At 32.3% G+C, this 19,708-nt stretch overlaps 5 protein-coding genes and 1 non-coding gene across 6 annotated transcripts; 4 read left to right on the top strand and 2 right to left on the bottom strand.

The window, feature by feature from the left end:
- Window positions 1-26: 26 nt before the first annotated feature.
- On the top strand, window positions 27-3,271 carry LOC114175652 (zinc finger matrin-type protein 2). The gene is made up of 10 exons (XM_028060427.1): window positions 27-197; window positions 305-385; window positions 488-515; window positions 589-671; window positions 853-885; window positions 1,689-1,767; window positions 1,863-1,915; window positions 2,042-2,102; window positions 2,475-2,554; window positions 2,800-3,271. Exons 1-10 carry the CDS (start codon window positions 177-179, stop codon window positions 2,884-2,886), a joined length of 606 nt encoding a protein of 201 aa, XP_027916228.1. The 5' UTR covers window positions 27-176; the 3' UTR covers window positions 2,887-3,271.
- Window positions 3,272-4,361: 1,090 nt separating this feature from the next.
- Window positions 4,362-4,434, bottom strand: TRNAA-AGC. The gene has a single exon. It is a non-coding gene; the product is annotated as a tRNA-Ala (tRNA).
- Window positions 4,435-5,480: 1,046 nt separating this feature from the next.
- Window positions 5,481-7,751, bottom strand: LOC114192548 (GTP-binding protein SAR1A-like). The gene is made up of 3 exons (XM_028082303.1): window positions 7,460-7,751; window positions 6,793-6,924; window positions 5,481-6,012 (listed from the first exon to the last, which is right to left on the bottom strand). The coding sequence occupies exons 1-3, from the start codon at window positions 7,586-7,588 to the stop codon at window positions 5,692-5,694; spliced, it is 582 nt and encodes a 193-aa protein (XP_027938104.1). The 5' UTR covers window positions 7,589-7,751; the 3' UTR covers window positions 5,481-5,691.
- Window positions 7,752-10,920: 3,169 nt separating this feature from the next.
- On the top strand, window positions 10,921-12,430 carry LOC114176559 (universal stress protein A-like protein). The gene is made up of 4 exons (XM_028061637.1): window positions 10,921-11,209; window positions 11,407-11,513; window positions 11,655-11,773; window positions 11,946-12,430. The coding sequence occupies exons 1-4, from the start codon at window positions 11,005-11,007 to the stop codon at window positions 12,043-12,045; spliced, it is 531 nt and encodes a 176-aa protein (XP_027917438.1). The 5' UTR covers window positions 10,921-11,004; the 3' UTR covers window positions 12,046-12,430.
- A 652-nt stretch (window positions 12,431-13,082) lies between these two features.
- LOC114191067 (peptide chain release factor PrfB2, chloroplastic) lies at window positions 13,083-16,809 on the top strand. Its single transcript, XM_028080260.1, is given in 8 exon segments — window positions 13,083-14,008; window positions 14,195-14,407; window positions 14,830-14,931; window positions 15,160-15,172; window positions 15,175-15,296; window positions 15,662-15,966; window positions 16,046-16,199; window positions 16,314-16,809. Coding segments are annotated over 8 exon segments (1,428 nt in total). The 5' UTR covers window positions 13,083-13,621; the 3' UTR covers window positions 16,446-16,809.
- A 1,486-nt stretch (window positions 16,810-18,295) lies between these two features.
- Window positions 18,296-18,993, top strand: LOC114188804. The gene has a single exon (XM_028077486.1). The coding sequence runs from the start codon at window positions 18,365-18,367 to the stop codon at window positions 18,839-18,841; it is 477 nt and encodes a 158-aa protein (XP_027933287.1). The 5' UTR covers window positions 18,296-18,364; the 3' UTR covers window positions 18,842-18,993.
- Window positions 18,994-19,708: the final 715 nt, after the last annotated feature.

The following is a 19,708-nucleotide window of genomic DNA, read 5'->3' as shown; positions in this document are numbered from 1 at the left end:
AATTATAAATTTATAAGATAGAAATAATCATGCAATTTCTTCTTCCTTCTCCCCACTTAAACTAGGGTTTCATATCATCGTCTGGAATGTGCCCTTTATTTCGATCAATTATCAAATAGACTCGGTGATCATTGAAACTGCCTCTGCATTTGGTTTTCATTTATTTGCTTGTATCAATGTCTAACACCAGCAACAATGTAAGTGAAGAACTTTGGAATCTTCCCGTTTTATTTCCACAATCCGTCGATGGTTTTGGAAGATTTTTTTTATTTCTCTGATTATCTACACATTTGGCTTGAATCAGGTCGTTGGAGTTGACAACACATTCAGAAGAAAATTTGATCGAGAAGAGTACCTGGAACGAGCACGGGAGCGAGAGAGACAGGTTCGTTGTGTTGGTGTTTCTTCTATACCCTTTTTTATGCTTCTGATTTTTAAATATCTAGGTTGCTTAATTTTTCGTGTTTGTGTGTGTGATTTTGAACAGGAGGAGGAGGGTCGATCGAAACCTAAAGGTAAGTTGCCTAATTCGTATTGAGGTTGAGTTATGTTTGCTTGAGTGACGACTACAACATCCTATTGGTGCAGCTAAAGGTCCTCCCGTGCAGAGGAAACCCTTGAAGCACAGAGATTATGAAGTGGACCTGGAATCTCGCTTGGGCAAGACTCAGGTATGTTAGTGTCAACAGTGATTACTAGGTTCAATGCTCTAATAGTTCTATATGAATGTCAAACAGTTAAATATATAAACATTGCATGTTGTAGTTCACCAGGGGTAGCATCCACTGGTTCCAAAATTTTATCACATAATCCTGCTATTCTGTTGTACTGACAACTTGCAAACTTTTTCAGGTTGTTACGCCGGTTGCACCACTAAGTCAGCAGGTACTTGATTTTAACTTTTTCGTATTTGTTTTTTGTGGTTATTGATAATTATTGTATTCAGGCACTTTTGGATTAGAAAAAAGATTGTTCTTTGCTCATTTTGATTCCTGTCAAGTTTTAAATTCTTCTTGTTGATCTTAGTTTCTTTTGTTAGGGAATGTGTTGTGTGTTTAGGATGAGAGTCATTTAGTTACACATAGGTGCACTTTTTTAAAATGAATTTAAAAATTTTCCAGTTTCATGTTGAACGTAAGTGATAAAGTTTTTGTTTCACTCATGCCGGGTGATGCATAAGTTATGTCTTTTGACATAACACATGTCCCTAAAAATTAACTATTGCCATAATTCCGGCTGTTAATTTCTAGTAGAGGAAGACATTACTGAACTCTCCTTAGTATAGTCTGGCATTTTATAGCAACACTGTTAGAAACTATGGCATTGTCAATACCCGCAAATGATTTCCATTACTTTTTCTTTGACCCATCACCAATGCGAATGCCTTTTGGTGCACAATTTGCCTATGATTCCCAGGTTTAGCTAAATAAAACTACAGGACACAAAATAGGATGGAAGAAGTATAGAGCTGAAAATGAACATCTTCGCTGCCTCTTGCTTAGGGAAATTTTCACCGTTGTGGTGTGGTTGCTCATTGGTATATATATGTTTGTTAGTTGTGTATACGTGCCAAGGGATACTTGGAATAGGACTTATTAAATGATTTCACAGTTTTTGTTTGCTATCTGGATGGCCTTTTTGTTTCACCGATCATTTACAGTTTTTGGATTTAATTACATTCATTGCAGGCTGGATACTACTGCTCCGTTTGTGAATGTGTGGTTAAGGACTCTGCAAACTACTTGGATCATATTAATGGAAAGAAACGTATGTAGTCTTTTTTGCCATGCTTCCTCTAATTTTTTATGTAATTACTTAAGTGCCTGTGGTTCTCTCATATTTATTCTTTTGTTGTCCCTTAGATCAAAGAGCTTTGGGCATGTCTATGCGAGTAGAACGTGCTTCTCTCAAACAGGTGCAACTTAAGATTGCCTTCTATTAGCTATGAAGTTAAATGATAAATTCAATGCCTTTGTGTGTCATTTAGTTTCTAGTTATATATGTTCCCCCTGCATGACTAGTAAATCTTTTAATGGAACAGGTCCAGGAAAGATTTGAAGTTCTTAAGAAACGAAAAGATGTTGGTAGCTTCACAGAGCAAGGTAAGACATGGGATTGTAGAAAGGTTGACTGTTATTTTCACAGAACCAGACAACTTTAAAGTCAATGTATAATTTTTTTCTCCATGGCCTGAAATTGTAGAAGTTGAACTGATCTTTCGTTTCAGTCGTGGGTTTTGAACTAAAATTTTGAGGGAATCATATAACGATTTGTTAACTTTAAATGATTAAACATGTGATTCCATAAATACTAATGTTTTCTATGGTCTGATTCTTTTAGGATTGTAATATGTTTTCTAAACGTATTCATGTGAAATTGTAAAAAGATTTGGCAGCTTCTCCACACCATAGTGCACCACTGTTTAAGATGGACTTGGTTCTTAAATATGGAAAATAATTTATATTTTTTGACAGATCTTGATGAGCGGATTTTAAAACAACAACAAGAAGAGGAAGAAAAAAAGCGTCTACGAAGAGAAAAGAAAAAAGAAAAGGTAAGACTATGTCACAGTTGCTTATTTTTAGTTAGAAATAGCCAATAGATTGGAATAAGCCTTTTCGTCACCCTCCCTGTACCATCAAGTAAATGTTTCTTTTTGTCATTTACTTGTTTCAGCAGTTAATAATAATAAATGCATCCATCTTTCTAATAATGATTTATAATGCTATCTTACAAATGAATATTGCTTTTTGTTCCTCACGACTTATTAAAGAACGCGTGTTCAATTTTTGAATTCAGAAGGAGAAGGCAATGGAAGAACCTGAAATTGATCCAGATGTTGCTGCCATGATGGGGTTTGGAGGTTTCCGGTCATCCAAGAAGTGATGACATTGTGCATGCGGAATGAATTTTTATGAGATTTGGAACATTTATGTCGCAGTGGTAAGCTGAATCATGTATCTTCCATCCTCAATCTGGGTGGCATAAGCGGAATAGTCGAATAGTGGGTCCCAAACAGTAGTATGCGTGGTGATATTCGATCATGTGCTTCGGTTGATTCATGTACATTTCTTCTGATGGCTAACCTGATGTATTATACAAAGCTTGGTACTTGTATTCTCCTCTATGCTCCATCCATAGAGGGGGAGTCGCAACTTGCCGTAGTTAAGGAAATTAAATATACATTCTATACAATCTATGGGTTGTTGCTATTTCTTGGGTGTAGCTGTTTTTATTGAAAATGGAAATATAACTACAATTTTCTGCATGATCTTTGGTTATACAACACTTTTTGCCAGAATACTGGAACATGCATGCACTTGCCATGGTTATGCGGTCTAATTCCGTTTAGTTTTAGTACACAACTACATAGGGGAGCTTTCTTTTTGGGGTGATGATACACAAACATCAAAAATTTCATTTAACACCCTTCCAATACAAATAACATACTAATTTTATTTTAAGAGATAAAAAAGTTATAAAGTAATTTAAAAAGTATAAATACTATATTTTTTTATGAAGTCTGGGAAAGTGATAGGAAAAGAGAGAGGTGTATATGTAAAATTTTCTTTCTTTTTAATGCGTTTGTACCGAAAAAACTAAGTGGGAAGCAGAGATAATTATATTTTTAAGAACTGGATTTTTTTTTAATGAAAACTTTATATTAGTAAAATAATTGGCCAGTATATGTTAATTTAAGGTGAAGTTCGGATAGAAATTTTGAAATTCTGGAAAATTGATGTTTTAAATACTTGCCTTTTTACTGCTATCATGCTAGGTTTTAATACACTATTTCATTTTTATTAATTTTTATTTTTGGAAAAAGGTATTTTAATTTCTATTGTATTAAAGAAATAGAATATATTTTTTAAAATTAAATTTTAATGTTCAACGTTGTGAAAATAAACATTAGGTAATTTTAAATATGGATAATTAAAATGAATGTAAAATAATCCGTAATACCTAATAATTTTATATCAATATTGTTAGATAAAAGATGTTTAGTGCAAAGAGAAGAATGACTACGGAGAAAGAAAATAGATTTTTTTTTTCATTTTATGAAAAGAAAAATGTTCTAAAATTTTAATTATTCCATTTTGTAAAAGAATAAATAATAATAATAGCGAAATTTATTTAAAAATTTAAAAAAGAATCACAAAATAAAAAAATATATTTTTCATAAAATTGTACTTTCAGATTCAAACACTTAACGAGAGAATATAATTATTTGGGCCGAGAGAATATAATTATTTGAGCCATTTGACAAATGTTTAATTCAACATAGGAAAAGAAAGAAAAAATAGCGTGGTTTGTGACAAATATTTAATTCAACATAGGAAAAGAAAGAGAAAAAGGTAATTTGGAGATGCGGGGTATCGATCCCCATACCTCTCACATGCTAAGCGAACGCTCTACCATCTGAGCTACATCCCCATTTGTTATATATCTCTTTGCTACATAATAGTTTCTGTAATAGCAATCGTATAGATAAATATTAGTAAATTATGTTATCCTATTTACTTGTATTGTGGCGGTGTGCTGATAAATTGACCGAGTGCCATGCAAAAATAACGTTTACACCTGACCTTGTTCGTGCCTTACACATAAAATTTTACACTCTTCATGCGTGTTTATTTTTAATTCTAACTTTTATGGTTTTTAGGAGGTTTAATGGTTTGAGAAAGTCCGTTCTAAACGAAGTTAGTCTTCGTAGTCATACGTAGATTATTTGCATGTCACTCTTTTGATTTAAAATATGATGATAGTAAACATATATTATAATTTCTTTTGTTGATATAATAAATATATTTATGGTAGAATTTTTTTTATTTGAGTAGGGCAGCTGATAATTATTCTGAAACAGCACTGTATTGATTCACCCGTTTTTTAATGTCAGTGATCGAGAAGAACATAAGTATTTTAAAAAGAGATATGGAAGAATTTTAATAAAAATAAATAAAATAAGTATGTTGCAATCAATACGAAAATTTTCAGTGATAGTAGTGGCTTGTAAGCGTACTCTTTTGTCACATTAGTTGTGGGCGTGCAACCTTTAGTTTTTGGTCCTTGAAAACCTAATAAAGCACAGACCAAGTTTGTCCCGCAGCTCACGTTACTAGGCTAAAAAGACCTACATCTAAATGGGAATATTTCTTTTTGCAATCCATAAAATTATTTGGGACATGTATTTAAGAAGGTCCATTCTTTTTCTTACGCAATAAATTCATTGAGACACGTTTTACTTATTTCAGGATAGGCTTTACATTCCATGAAAATCCATTTGGAATGAAGTGAAGTGCTCAAGAATTTAGGGGGTGTGAAAAGTTAAGTACTAAACTGACTCCATCTATAGAGACCCATGTGGGCTAAACGGGCTGCCCACGGGCCTTCGCAAATTTACCCGATTCTACCTGGAGAGACTGAAGAAAGGAGAAGAGTAGGAATTACAAAAGTAAATTGGAGAGATGAATAAGCGGGTGTAAAAATCATGGACCAAATTCATCAATCACCACAGATTATCTGAAAATTTATCAGCTCATAACGGAGAATGGAAGTGGGGGAAAGGTTCAGTCATTTTATATTTAAATAAAATTGAAATATACTGCAATTTCGTACCATCAACACCTCCAAATCATAACTACAGAAACAAACTTCTAGAAATGAGATACCAAACCATCTCTCGGTAATGGACTATTTGATGTACTGAGAAAGCCATTTGAAACCTTCCCCATAACCCATTTTCTTCACAATACTGCACATGAACACCTCCATGGCACGGACATTTGAGTCGGCCAAATTTACCTTACCTTTGCCTGTGGTGAAGTTAGTCAGGCCCAAATGGTAACGCAGCTCTTCTTCTGAAGCAGCATATGGAATATCAATTTTGTTCCCAAGGACAAGGAAAGGGACATTGGCTAAAGATTCATCAGAGAGTAGAGCATCCAGCTCTTTTTTTGACTCAGCAAATCTTTCCTTGTCATAAGCATCAACCAAGTACACCACTGCATCTACCTGTATCAGAGAAGGATGCAACTTGATCATCATCACAAGATAAATAAACAATAAAATAATAGATCTGGGGCATGAAAAATGGTTCCTAGTTAAAAAATGTCACATAACACCAAATAAGAAATAGCTTCGGAAGTAGATATGTATGATTAGCACATCCTCTAAAGTGCGCCATCAGCAAGCTATTACCGTCATTTCTGCCACCACTACACATGAATCAAATAAAGAAACAAACAATATAAAATAGGAAGACATAAATTCTTTGGTTCAGAAGTAATCATATAATGAAATACATAATAATCTTTCAGAAAATTCAGCAACTTCATTTAGTTTCCTCCTAATTTGTCACCTACCATACACACCTCGTGCAGCTTTATTCCTGCAACTACTATCAACACATATTAGCATGTCTAGCCATGTTAACAACAACACAAGTCTTATACCATTTATTATGTGAGATAGCCTGCATGAACCCCACAGTGCTGTTTGGCGCTGTTTAAGATCAAATCATGTAACCATGTAAACAAGACAGAAAATAAATCGCATATCTACAGAAGGCTTAGCGGCACCCAGTCATATGTTTTCGCACAATGTGTGATTAAGATAATCTCGGAGCCTACAACCGCCCCAATACTATACATCAACAACAAATTCCTATTCCACTAATTGAGATTAACTATAAGGATCACATGACTACTTCGACTTGGTTTAAAACCATGCTTCATGAATATTATCCGACTTGCAATTGCAACAAAACTATGTTGAGGGAAAAAAGAAAGAGACCTGGGCATAGTAATCTTTCCACACTCTTCGAGCAATCTGATGACCCCCTAGATCAAAAGCTTTGAACTTGATCTTTCCAATACTCAACTCCTCTGACGTAGGATACTGGGTAGGCTGATGCTGGACTAATCTCTGCAAAACCAATTCTCATAATAAAAAACATCAAACCAAGACCATGGCAATTTCAAGAAGCTACAGACTGAGAAGTACACACATCCTATTCATTCAAAATTCGATGTCAAGAAAAAGCAATAGACCAAAATATGTCAACACCGTAGCAAATTGTGCAGAGAGCAAGGTAATGTTAGGAAGCCGAGCACTTCAACAGGAAAGGCTCCACATGGGGAAAACATACAAATCCATACACTAAAGAAAAGTGGTAAACTCCCCTACCCCTCCTTCTCCCCACAACAAATAGCAAATAAATTATCTTGATTTGAGTATCCAAGTAACACCGCTAAATTCTTTCAGAAAGACATAAAAAACAAAATAAACTTTTTTCTCTATACTTTTTCAACTACCCAGATCATTTTCCCAGTAAAGATTAAAACCAGTGTTCGAATAGGAAAAGTAAACAAGGGCAAAGATCCAATCAAAAGGAAAAACAATACTACACATCGGTAATGATTGGAATGAAAAGGGAAAATAAATGAAATTGAAGAGGAACCTCATCTTTGAGCATGTGGAGCAGGGTGGTTTTGCCAGCGTTATCGAGACCCAGGAATAAGATCTTGGCCTCCTTCTGCCATAGCCCAAGCGACGCTAGAATCCCATAAAACCAATCGACCAAAAACATTGCTTTTTCTATCTACGAATGACCTCTATTGCGAGACCCGATAAATATCGATCTCCGCGAACTGAAACAGAAATTGAAGTTTTGTTTTGAGTAGAAAGACCTAACCCCAAAACCAGATGAGAGATAAAGTAGTTGGTTACATTCGATTCCACTCTATTTGTTTGTAAATTGTAACATAACATCTTTTTGCTACTACCTTTATTACTAAAACTAAAATTTATTTTGGTATTTAATTTTAAATTTATTTAATATTATCTTTTTATTAAATATGTTTTTTTATTTTAATGGTAAAAATTAAAATGATTTCTTCTTCAAAATTTTATTGAATTATTTTTTTATTTTTAAAAATATATAAATTTAATTATTTTAATTAAATTTTATTAATTTTATTAAATATTTTAAATATGTTTTATGTTACATTATTTGTTTGCACTATTTAACATATTTTCTATTTTTAATATTAATTTTATTTTTCAATTTGACATATTTCTTTTTGTAGTATTATTTTAAAATATGTATTTACAATATTAAATAAATTTGACTATAATAACTAATTAATGTATTTTTAAAGATAAAAAATTAACTTAACTCAAAATTTCCAAAAAGATTAATTTTACTTTTTCTTAATGGTAAAAAATTATATTTAACCCAACCTTATATTAAAGGTTCCCTATACAATTTTAATTTTTTACTGATACGTAAATCCTGATATATTATATTTATTTACTTGATAATGATAATCTCTGGATTCATTTTTGAAATTATATATATATATATATATATATATATATATATATATATATATATATATAAAGCATCACATGTATTATTTTAAAGAAGAATAAGAAATTTGTAATTACTTGTTTTATTCACTTTTCCATACAACTTTTACTTTGCTAATGATTTTTTTTTTCAAATATTAGTTAAGTTTCAAAATTTTATGTAAGTAAATTTATAAAACAAGTTTCATGACTTTAATTAGTAAAAATTTAAAAATTAAAAGCCTGTATTAATATTATTGCCTCAAAATAAAAAGTACTATTTTAAATTTGGTAATTAAAAGACAAAAATTATTTTCAAAATATAAAAAATTAAAATAGATTATAAAAAAATACCATAAATATACGTTAGTCATCTTAATGTGTGGGGCTTGAATTAGTCACCATCTCACGTGATTTATTTACTTTTTAAACATTTTTTATCTTTTATTTCTTAATCTTTAACTTAAATTGATATAAAATGATTTGATCTTTCGTTTATTTATTATATTAGTGTGATGTTCCTATTTCACTTTATAACAGTATCCTATTATTATAACAATTATATCTTTTGTCTTAATAGAAATCATCAAAGAATTATTTCATACTTAATTAGGATAATATTAAATTTTTTACCTAAAATTATCATTTAATTTATAATCAAGGTATCTTTAACCATTAAAATCACAAATGTATTCACAATGGCTAACTCGTGTTTAATAAAGATAGTTTTTTATTGCATCTATTTTATAAGATGACATTATAAACCTCATCGACTTTTTACCATCTCATATACTTACATACATCTTTAAAGCATATATATATATATATATATATATATATATATATATATATATATATATATATATATATATATATATATAATTCTACTAAACTTTACTCTCCAACAATATAAAGACCAGTAACACAAATTAAAATAATCATTCGATAATTTGACCGGGTAGTATAAATATACTACCATAATATCTGAATTCCACGTAAACATTATTTGCTAATTTTATACTAACATTTTTCAGTGGCAGTGGATTACTTCAAAATATCATCTCTTAGAACTTAAATGGAAGTTAAAATTAAACTAATTTTATTTTAATTAGTTACTTATATTAAAGTACCCAAAGGTTGAAAAAAAACAATAATAATGAAACAATCACTAATTGCATTTCTCGATTAATTCCATGTAGCAAACACAGTTATCAACATTCAAGATCAGACTTAAAAACTACAAATTCCTCAAAAAAGAATCCAAATCGTATACCATAGGACCATCCAAAAAAAAAAGAAAAGGAAAAAGGAATAATTGACCAAGGCAAAGCTTCAACATAATTGCCTTACCTTTCTTAATTAGCTTGTGGAAGAAAATGCAAATAAAAGAGTAGAAAGATAATTTTTTGCTTTCTTTGAGACTAGGAGAGGTGAAGAAAGAAATTTTTGAAAAAGATAAAGCACAAGAACTAACATGGAATATGATATACTTAAATTTCTACTTACACTCCAAAGTTTACCAAACTTAAAACCCCTCCTGTTTTCTTATTATTTTCAAGATTAACATTATTCTCGAAGTACACTAAATCCATTAGCTCACCTCCATCCTTCGTAAATAGCTTTAATTATATAAACATTAAACATATACAACATTAAATTACCACTTTTAAATTACTTTATACATTTATATTAACTTCTAGATAACATGATTAGGAATGTCAAAACTAGTTTACGATTATCCTTCACACACAGATAAAATATGTAACGGATACTTAGCTATCTTTGATAATTGTTAATGCAATAAAAAAATATTAAGAGGAGTTTTTGTCTTAGTTTATGCAATACAAAATTATTTTACTTTTAATTATAATTAAGAATTAAAAAAACATTTTATGAGTATAACACAATTATCAGTTATTCATAATTATATATATATATATATATATATATATATATATATATATATATATAAAATGCAAACCAATCACTTGTTTTATAACTAATATTATTTTTAAAAATATAGAGACAAGACAAAGAGTGTCTCGCACCGGATGAAATTACGAAAACCGGAAGTCTAAACTTTGACTACGCCAACAGATTCTCAATGGATAATGTCCAAACTCTACGCATAAAGAACAAAGTTACAGTAATAATTCGCCCAGATAACAATTATTTAAATATGATTTTATTAACTAGTAAATAATTTGTTTTTACTTTGGTTATTTTGTTTTAGTCTTTCAAAATAAAAATAAAAAATTTCGTTAATTAAGATTTGTGTCTATTAATGTTATGTACACAGTGTCAGCAATTATTTTATTTTCGTTTTAAAATATATAAAATACAATCTTGAATTGATGCCAAGATTGAAATTGGTGATTATAAATTTTGGAAATATAAAAATAAAAAATATTTAAAGCGATTAAAATAAAAATTCGAATATTTTATAAATTTCCTAAAAAAAAATGTTTTACATTTTAAAGAAGCAAAAACTAAAGAATTAATTTTATAAAGATATAAATTAGTAGCAATAATTGATTTGTAATAAATAATGGTTAGTGTGGAGTATAAGTAAAGAGCTTATGGTAGCACAATACAGTGGTGAATGAGTCAGTGATACTTGTTTGTCCTTTGTTCTTGAGTTGGTGAAAGTTTGAAATGAGTGAAGAATCTAGAAAGGAACGTAGGGTCCTGGTGGCCGTGGACGAAACCGCTGAGAGCATGTATGCTCTTTCTTGGAGCCTCAAGAACATAATTTTCCAGAATTCCAGTGATACCCTTATCCTTCTATACGTCAAGCCCCATCAACCTGCTTTTGCCCCCTTGGATTCTACAGGCATAATGGATGATCCTGAAACTCCAGGTATTTTTTCCTTTACAATAATTTGTCACCAAATATTGTTTTTGTTTGATTAGGTTTTGATATCAATACCTAATTATCTTCTATTTAGGAAAATTTTTGTTGTTCATATTAGTCTTGTTCGTCTCAATCAAGATTGTTATATATTTTTCTTGTTTTCCAGTTTTGGTGGATTAATCGGTGGCGTTCGCTAATTTCAGGGTGTTTGTTTTCTCCGGACGTAAACGCAACCATAGAGAAGTATAGTAAAGTTGTGGCCGATTGCGTGTTACAGAAATCCAAGAAAATGTGTAAAGATCTGGAAAACGTATGTTGCTTCCTTCTTTTGTAATGATCTGTATGACATTCCCTCTCAGAGTGGATTCAATAATTACATATCTTATTCTGGTTAGTTCTTGATCTAATTCTTGTTATTCTTGTTCGTTTTGCGTGTGGGTCTTCTGAACAGGTAAAGGTGGAGACACAGATAGAGAGTGGAGACCCAAAGGACGTGATCTGTGAGATGTCTCGGAAGTTGAATGTTGACTTGCTAGTTATGGGTTGCCACAGCCATGGAGATATAAGGAGGTAAACTGCAAGAAAACAAAAATTTGCCTCTTAAGTTTTCTCCCGACAAAAAATTGAGTATATTTTAGAATTATGTTTCCGAATTAGGTAAATTATAAATGAGACTTTTAATGACCACTCTGCGATGTTTGAATAGTATAATAAATTGAGGTTTCCTTTTTTTGAATTTCAGGGCTGTCCTGGGAAGTGTGAGCAATCACTGTTCCCAGAACGTGAAGTGCCCAGTTCTGATTGTGAAGAAGCCAAAACCACATGCAGGTGCTGGGGACTAAGATGTTAGTTTTCCCTTTAGAGTATGATCTTGTCATGTGGCTCATGTTAAAGCTTCGTGTAAAGGCTTTGGTTTTAAGTCTGGGACAAAAATATCTGAGAGAATTGTGATTGTCGTAGCTCGTAGAGTCTCAATTTGGATAAATTCAGACCATCCGTGTGCTATTGGTGAATGCAAGTCTGATGTAGTTTGAGCTAGAAAATTGGTCACATAACCTCAAGAATTTGGATAAGCATAGTAGTAACTCGTTTTTTAGGTATTTTTACTCACAAAAACGATGCCGCCGACTTATCTCTTGTCAAGAATGTTCTCAAGGAATGATGTGTTGTTTTTTTCCCTTAATTTTAAAGTTTAGTTGAAAAGAAAAATATTTTCCGACGTCAAAATGATGATTCTTTTGAGGAAATTCATCTAATAATTTTCTTACTCTAGTTGATGAGACTTGAATCTATGTTTAAACTTTGTATTATATGAGTTAAATGCAAGATTAACATGATTTTTAATATAAAATCTCAAAATAATAAATTTATATATATATATATATATAATTTTTCTTATGTTATTTAAATTTATCTTTTTTACATTCATATTTTCATTTTTAAATACTAAAAGTGGTAGTTAGTTAGTTTGTGCCTGTCCGATGTTTTGGAAAAAAGAATATCTATGTATAAATTGAAACAGAACCAGCACATGTAGTATCAATTAATACTATTTTTATTTTATTTTAAAATTCATGCATTATTTATGTGTAATCTTTTATATGTTAGATACATAAATTCTCTACCTTTTATATTCTGTACATGTTCTTGTCCTTTCAGTGTTTAATGGTATTTTCTTTATCAACAATGTTAAAGGTATTTAAGTAACCTCAATTTTACGAGCAGAGTTTGTGAGAAATATATATATATATATATATTATATATATATATATATATATATATATATATATATATATATATATATATATATATATATATATATATGCTCTAAAAATACGGCATTATAAATATGTTGACGTTTGGTTTATTTTTTAAAACAAAATCATAAAAAATTTCATTTTCTAGGAAATGAGTTTTAGGCACTAAACACATTTTGAAATTTGTTGAAAAATAATCACTAAAATGTTATAATTTTTCGAAAAATTAACCACTGCAGTAACGAGAAAAAGAGAGCAAATAATTAGTTTTCACAAGTGAAAACAGATTACTTTTCAGAAGGTATTGTTATTTATTCCCTAAAATAATCCCTGATGTTAGTTTCTGAAAAGAATATTTAGTTTTTTTTGGAAATACAAAAATGGGTATATCAACAAAAGAATGAGTGTAAACAACAATCATTTACTCCGAATAATTGGGCTTACTTGACATAAATCGCTATGGTAGGCCCATAATAATGAAAATAAATAAAGGTGTTAAACGGGCCAGGCCCGTTAGAGAGTTGTGTTGCTGTGGCATTAGCATCTTCATCGTCTTCGTAGAGTCCTAGAGCTGAAAGGTGGGGTTCTGTTTCGTCTCTTCTCCTCATAGACTTGTTAGTTTCGCTGTTTGCATTGTTTTGTCATACACAAGGGCTACAACATGTCATCTTTACTACGAAAATCCTTTAGGACTAAGGCCTTGTCTCTGTTTCTGCACAAACACGTCGGAAACTCGTTCGAGTCGCATCATACTCTGGCTTCCTCAAGCTGGTTTTGGTGTCGCCAATCATCACATTCCCTTCCACAAAAACCCACTCCTTGCTTCGCTTCAAATTCGACCCCAAGTTCCAGCTTCTCTAACGCGCTTCTCCAAATTCGCTTCTGGGTCTCTGATGCCGCCGCCTCTGAGCCCTCAACCTCTGATGGGCTCACGGTCCAACAAATTCTGGCCAATAATTGGAACATTCTGGACGAAAACGAAGGCGATTGGAAGAGTCATGCCACCGCTATAGCTCAATCTATTAACTTGATCAAACGCCGCTTGCAGGTAAATACCCTGTTTTCTCCTAAATTAAACATGCTTTTGTTTGATCACTGGTTAGTAACTTATCAAGTAGTTGTGTACTAATTATTATTGATTGGTCTTTGTTTTAGTGGCATTAATGTGATTGTTCTGTTTCCCAATTTTTTATCTTTGGTTGTTAGAACTTGATCATGTGTGTTGTGGTGGCAGTGGGAAAAATTGAAGGTGAGGTTGGACATGTTATCATTCCAGCTGGGTAAGGAGGACCTTTGGGATGATCCGGTGCGCGCAGGTAAAATAAGCCGAGAGCATGGTTCGCTCCTGGGGAAAATGAAAGAAGTAAATGCATTGGAACAAGAATTACTTGAGCATATTGACATGATAAAGCTTGCCCGCGAAGAGAATGATGCGGATTTGGAATCGGTGGGGACTCGCTTCATCTTATCCTAGGCATGTATTCGCCTTTTTTTTTTTTTGTAATAGTCTTATACAAAAGGGTGTGATGCTTAATAATCTGACCTGTGTTCCTTTGATTTGGTGTGCAAAGTAGAGTGGTGATGAGGAAAATAAAACAACTAAAAGTTTAAGCCGGTGAGGACTTGGTAATTTATTGTCTCGAGAAAGAAAACTTAAGTAGATACTGTATTGTTTAACAGCATACTGCAATGTCTGAAAATCTATAGGGCTCAACGTCTTATGTGGTAGATCTAATTTGTAAGAAACATATATTGATGTTGAAAACTAGTTTATTCTCTTTCAAGGTTTGTTGAGAAGAGTTAGATTGATCATTTCTTACTAGTACATGCAGATTTAGATATTCATGCATTGAGTATTTCTCTTTTCAGGAATCATTGAAAGTGTTGGTTAACATGAGAAGAGATGCAAAAGGGAAAGAGCTAGAGGCGTTGCTTGCAGGGGAGCAAGATTCTTGTTCTTGTTACATTGAGGTTGCTGTCATAGAATTAAAATGTTCTGTTACTGCGTTGCTGTTTTTATCATTATTCATGCCCAAGCCATCAATCTAGGTCTAAGAACATGATGTTGATATGCTGCACTAGAACATATCCTAGATTCTTAACATTTTTTCCCTTATGCTTCATCATAAAGAAGTGAACTTGAGCTGAGGGTGTGTATGCGTGTGCCTTTTGAAGCTTACTATTATATAATTAATATAGGTTCAAGCTGGGGCTGGGGTACGGAGAGCATGGACTGGGCATCAATGGTCATGCAAATGTATAAGTCATGGGCACAGCGGCGTGGATATAAAGTAACTCTAATGGATGAAATGCCTGGTGAGATTGCAGGAATCAAGGTTCTTCTTCATACCATCTTCAGAATTATTTACTTTACAATTATTTTGCTATTTTCCACAAAAGTCTTGCATGCATGACCCATGGCCACCTCCCTCTAATGTGACTATTGTTTCTGATTTTCAACTGTCATGTTCTATGTTGCTTAATTTGCATAGCATTTAGACTTCAAGCAACTGATGGTTTTCTTTTTTTCTTTTTTAACTCATACTTGGATTATTCCCAATAATTACCAATAGGAATCCATTTCCATTTGTAGCCTCTAGTTCAACATATATTTTGCCTCTGACATTTATTCCCTTATGTTATATATTCTATTGAAGGAAACTGCTAGTTTCTGAACATATAGGTCTACTTGCTTTTTCAGCGGGCTACCATTAAAGTAGATGGTGAGTTTGCATTTGGATATGCCAAAGCAGAAATAGGAGTGCACAGGCTGGTGCGCATATCACCTTTTGACAGCAATAAGCGACGACATACTTCATTTGCTGCTGTGGCAGTGATTCCAATCCTAGGTGATGGATCTACCCATGTGCAGATTAATGAATCTGATCTTCGAATTGAAAGGTTTCGGGCTGGTGGTGCTGGTGGCCAGCATGTTAACACAACTGAGAGTGCTGTAAGAATAGTTCATATTCCCACAGGAGTTACTGCAACTTGTCAGAATGAAAGGTAAGAAATTTGTGCTCATATCCATGCATTGATTGTGTTGTGTTCTTAGGTTTTGATTTTGGGTATTATTTGAAAACAGATCGCAGCATCAGAATAAAGCTTCAGCCATGGCTGTGCTTCAGTCAAGGTTAGACCAACTAGAGATGGCACGCCAGGCACAATTGAATGCACAACATACGCAGTCTCTCACTGACATAACGTGGGGCAGTCAGATTCGTAGTTATGTTCTCCATGTAGGTTGCAGATTGTACATGTCTCGCCCTTCTCATCTCTTTAGCAGTCTGTCATGATCTAGGCAATCTACCTTAATTATAATAGTAACTAATATTATATTATGTATGATGCAGCCTTACCGTATGGTGAAAGATCTTAGAACTAACTATGAGGTTTCAGATCCTGACTCTGTCCTTGAGGGCGATCTAGACGGATTCATCTTGAGCTATCTATCATCTTCTTTGGATAAAAATAATGATGCTTAAATCAATCAAATTCTCAGCTATGGCAGCATTTTCATACTCAGTGCCGAAATGGGTGCATGCTTGTGCATTTTCAGAGTCTGAGGTTAAGTCCTCTGTCCTTTCGGTGACTGTTGTTCCTCATCAAGGTTTATCTCAGAATGTAAGGAAGCATATTTGGCTTCCTATGGTATACTTGCCGTGACAAATGCATATCACTGAATTATGAATTTGGAAGTATGAAGCTAAAAGCATGATATTATTTGGCTTGAGAGTCGGAATAACTTCCCAATGACCTTTGATGCAGTAACCATTATTATTGTACTTTTTAAGATTCATTTATTTACACATGACACTAGCAGAAGGTACGTGAGATTTGCATTCTTTTAAACTCCTGGGAATATAGTATGATTTTTTTTGACCAGAATGGGTTTTTCTCTTGCCACACTGTTGGTCTAACCGGGTTAACGACAAATACCTTTTGTTTATTTAATCTCAGTTAGAGGAAGTTATTTTCGACAAATTTGTAACATAATTCCTACGGTATTCTTTTTCGTTCTCTCCGATGTTTCGAGATTTTATGTTGCAATAACTTTTTGGTTAATCCTGCGCTCTTAGATATTACTATCACTATATCCTGTGGTATGGGTGCTACATTAAGGAAGTTGAATTGTTTGAATGTAAAGGAGGAAGGTTTACATCTAGAAGATAATATAATATGTTGGTGACATTCAATAAAAAATTTAAAATAAAATAAAATTTTAGGCTAAAAATGAAATAATTTTAATGATATAGTGATAGAAAAAAAGTTAAAACATAAGGATAAATGTAAGGTTAATATAATTAAACGGAAAATTTTAATTTAGTATTATTTTATTATTAAATAAACGATGTACACACCCCATTAAATAGAACATGTTGTTTAGTGCATTTTATTTTACATTAATGTTAGTCCTAATAATTAAGATTGGACCTAATACAAGCCCATTTTAAACAGTATAATTGGGCCGATTGGAGAACCCGTTATGATTAACCTTGTGCACTTCCGCAATTGTTTTTTCTCTTGCTAGCAATAATTTACCTGAACCTTAAAACAAGAATCTATTGTTAAGATTTTTCCTCTCTTGGAAGCTTTGATGATTTGAAGGCCTCTTTAATTTATTGTTGTTTATACTTCATAGTAATTTCAAAATAATTCGTTACATTTCGTTTTCTGTTACTGCCATGCCATGGCTATCCGGAAGGCTTTCCAGAAGAAGAAAGTTCGATTTCTAACCATTGTGACTGTCATCGTTGCTTTTAGCGTCACAGGTACCGTATCTTTATATTTCCTATTCTATGTATTCTGTTTATGTGACTACAATCGATTTTCCTTTTCTTCTATGTCTGAAGCATTTGACATTGATGTTATCTAATTATGGACATCAATGTGATTAAAAAATGTCACAGACACAATGGGATTAAAAAATGTCACAGACATCAATGAGATTCAAATATGTAGCAGACATCAATGATTTATTGCATCTCTACCTTGTTTGATCGTGTAGAAAATAAAGGAACGAAAACAGTAAAAAAATTCGGATCCCTTTATATTACTCGTAATCTTGCATCTGGCACGATCTCAATCTGGGAGAGTTTGCATTATTAGTTTTTCTTACAAATATGGATTATGAAGTACTAAGAGTTTATAATCAGAATTCTATACTGATCAAAGTTATATTTTAATAATATGTGTTATTTTTGAAAATTGAAGAAAGTTTTTACTGATAAAAATTTCTTAACCAATTGTCTGGGATCTTGTATTGCTCACTATTGTTCCACTGCAAGATCGCTTCTTACTAATATCTGGGTGCTCCTTTGTTTTAGCTAAACAATTCAGACAACTTGTTGGTGAGAATGCATCGTCCCATAGCGGGAAGTTTACAATATTAAATTGCTTTGACATGACTTCTGGAACGTTAGCATGTACTGTGAAGGAAAGTGCAAAGCTGTACTTTTACAATATCAGAGCTGCTCGTGTTGAAGAAGCACGCCAAGGTGCAACTCAATCTGCATTTGTTGATGTTATGAAGAAGGGATTGTCAAAAAGTGCTTCTGTGAAATATGCCAAGAAAGAAGGTGAAAAGGCAGCAAAATTGGCTTCTCGTAACACCAAACACACACTGGGTCCTATCATCTCTTCAGGATGGGATTTCTTTGAATCCGTGTACTATGGTGGTACTTTCGCAGAGGGGTTGTGTAGGGGAAGTGGCACTTTGATTGGAACTTATGCTGGAGGATTCCTTGGGGAGCGAAAACTTGGGAGACTTGGTTACCTTGTCGGAAGTCACATGGGTAGTTGGTTTGGAGGTAAAGTAGGGCTAATGCTATATGATATCGTTAATGGAGTGCAATTCTTGTTGAATTCTCTTCAACTCTAGAAACAAAAGTTTAAGTAGCTTCAGCTAACTAACCAACAACAACATTAATTATGAAGAAACAGGTGAAATGAAAGTCGTAAGTTTGCAACAATTTTGATTATAAATTGGATTTTCTTCAACGTCTATGATCCAGTGTTATGTTTCAAAACATGCAGAATTCAACAAGAAAAAATAGCACTGTACAAAGCAGGACCAATTGTCGAACATGTTGTGCACATGTTTCACTTTATAAAATGTATTTCCTCTATATTGCATGCCATTGCTTCTCCCTTCTATCTTCTTAGTCAACCTTCCACCAGATTTCTTAACATTGAATATAAAGATTCTTAAGGGTAGATAATTTATCTTTTAAAATGTTAAGAAATGATAGAACTCGTATTCTTTCATCTTCTTGATAAATGGTCACTCGTACGACCAAACGAAGTTTGGGCTACAAATCCCATTGTGAAGCACTAGAGAAGTCCAATTGCATTGATAAACGGAAAATCAATTAAAAAAACATAATGATAATTCTCCTTGTTCAAGCCATTATATATTTAAGTCGGAAAAAGCTTATTTAAGTTAATGTTAAAGTAATATGCACATTCTTGATGAAAAAGAAAAACTTGTTCCTGTACAAAATTTGAGATATAAAAGATCTAAGAGTATGAGATAATTAAGAAATACTCAAATAAATTGTTGAGTATTATTAACAAGATAAAATTGTTTGGAAAATTGTTTTCAAATTCCAGACTTGTTAAAAAAAATTGAGTGATAAATAATAACGTTCAAGCGGTGTGATTAAGCTTAAACAATCAAGAAAAAATAATTATCTACAAATATATAAAAAGAATATAAACTTACAAATATATATATATATATATATAT

This window comes from Vigna unguiculata, chromosome 1 (assembly GCF_004118075.2).
Source record: "Vigna unguiculata cultivar IT97K-499-35 chromosome 1, ASM411807v1, whole genome shotgun sequence".
NCBI classification, from domain to species: Eukaryota; Viridiplantae; Streptophyta; class Magnoliopsida; order Fabales; family Fabaceae; genus Vigna; species Vigna unguiculata.
The sequence above is the reverse complement of the archived record's forward strand: the minus strand, read 5'-3'. Positions and strand labels throughout refer to the sequence as shown.

Bases quoted from the DNA above. Each gene is read 5' to 3' on its own strand.
- LOC114175652 (XM_028060427.1), top strand. From the start codon at position 177: ATGTCTAACACCAGCAACAAT. The intron at 516-588 runs GTAAGTTGCCTA...CTATTGGTGCAG, and splicing joins GGGTCGATCGAAACCTAAAG to CTAAAGGTCCTCCCGTGCAG. The intron at 886-1,688 runs GTACTTGATTTT...CATTCATTGCAG, and splicing joins TTGCACCACTAAGTCAGCAG to GCTGGATACTACTGCTCCGT.
- LOC114192548 (XM_028082303.1), bottom strand. From the start codon at position 7,588: ATGTTTTTGGTCGATTGGTTTTATGGGATTCTAGCGTCGCTTGGGCTA. The intron at 6,925-7,459 runs GTTCCTCTTCAA...TTGGTTTTGCAG, and splicing joins TCCACATGCTCAAAGATGAG to AGATTAGTCCAGCATCAGCC. The intron at 6,013-6,792 runs GTCTCTTTCTTT...TCTCTGATACAG, and splicing joins GGAAAGATTACTATGCCCAG to GTAGATGCAGTGGTGTACTT.
- LOC114176559 (XM_028061637.1), top strand. From the start codon at position 11,005: ATGAGTGAAGAATCTAGAAAGGAACGTAGGGTCCTGGTGGCCGTGGAC. The intron at 11,514-11,654 runs GTATGTTGCTTC...TCTTCTGAACAG, and splicing joins TGTGTAAAGATCTGGAAAAC to GTAAAGGTGGAGACACAGAT. The intron at 11,774-11,945 runs GTAAACTGCAAG...TTTGAATTTCAG, and splicing joins AGCCATGGAGATATAAGGAG to GGCTGTCCTGGGAAGTGTGA.
- LOC114188804 (XM_028077486.1), top strand. From the start codon at position 18,365: ATGACTTCTGGAACGTTAGCATGTACTGTGAAGGAAAGTGCAAAGCTG.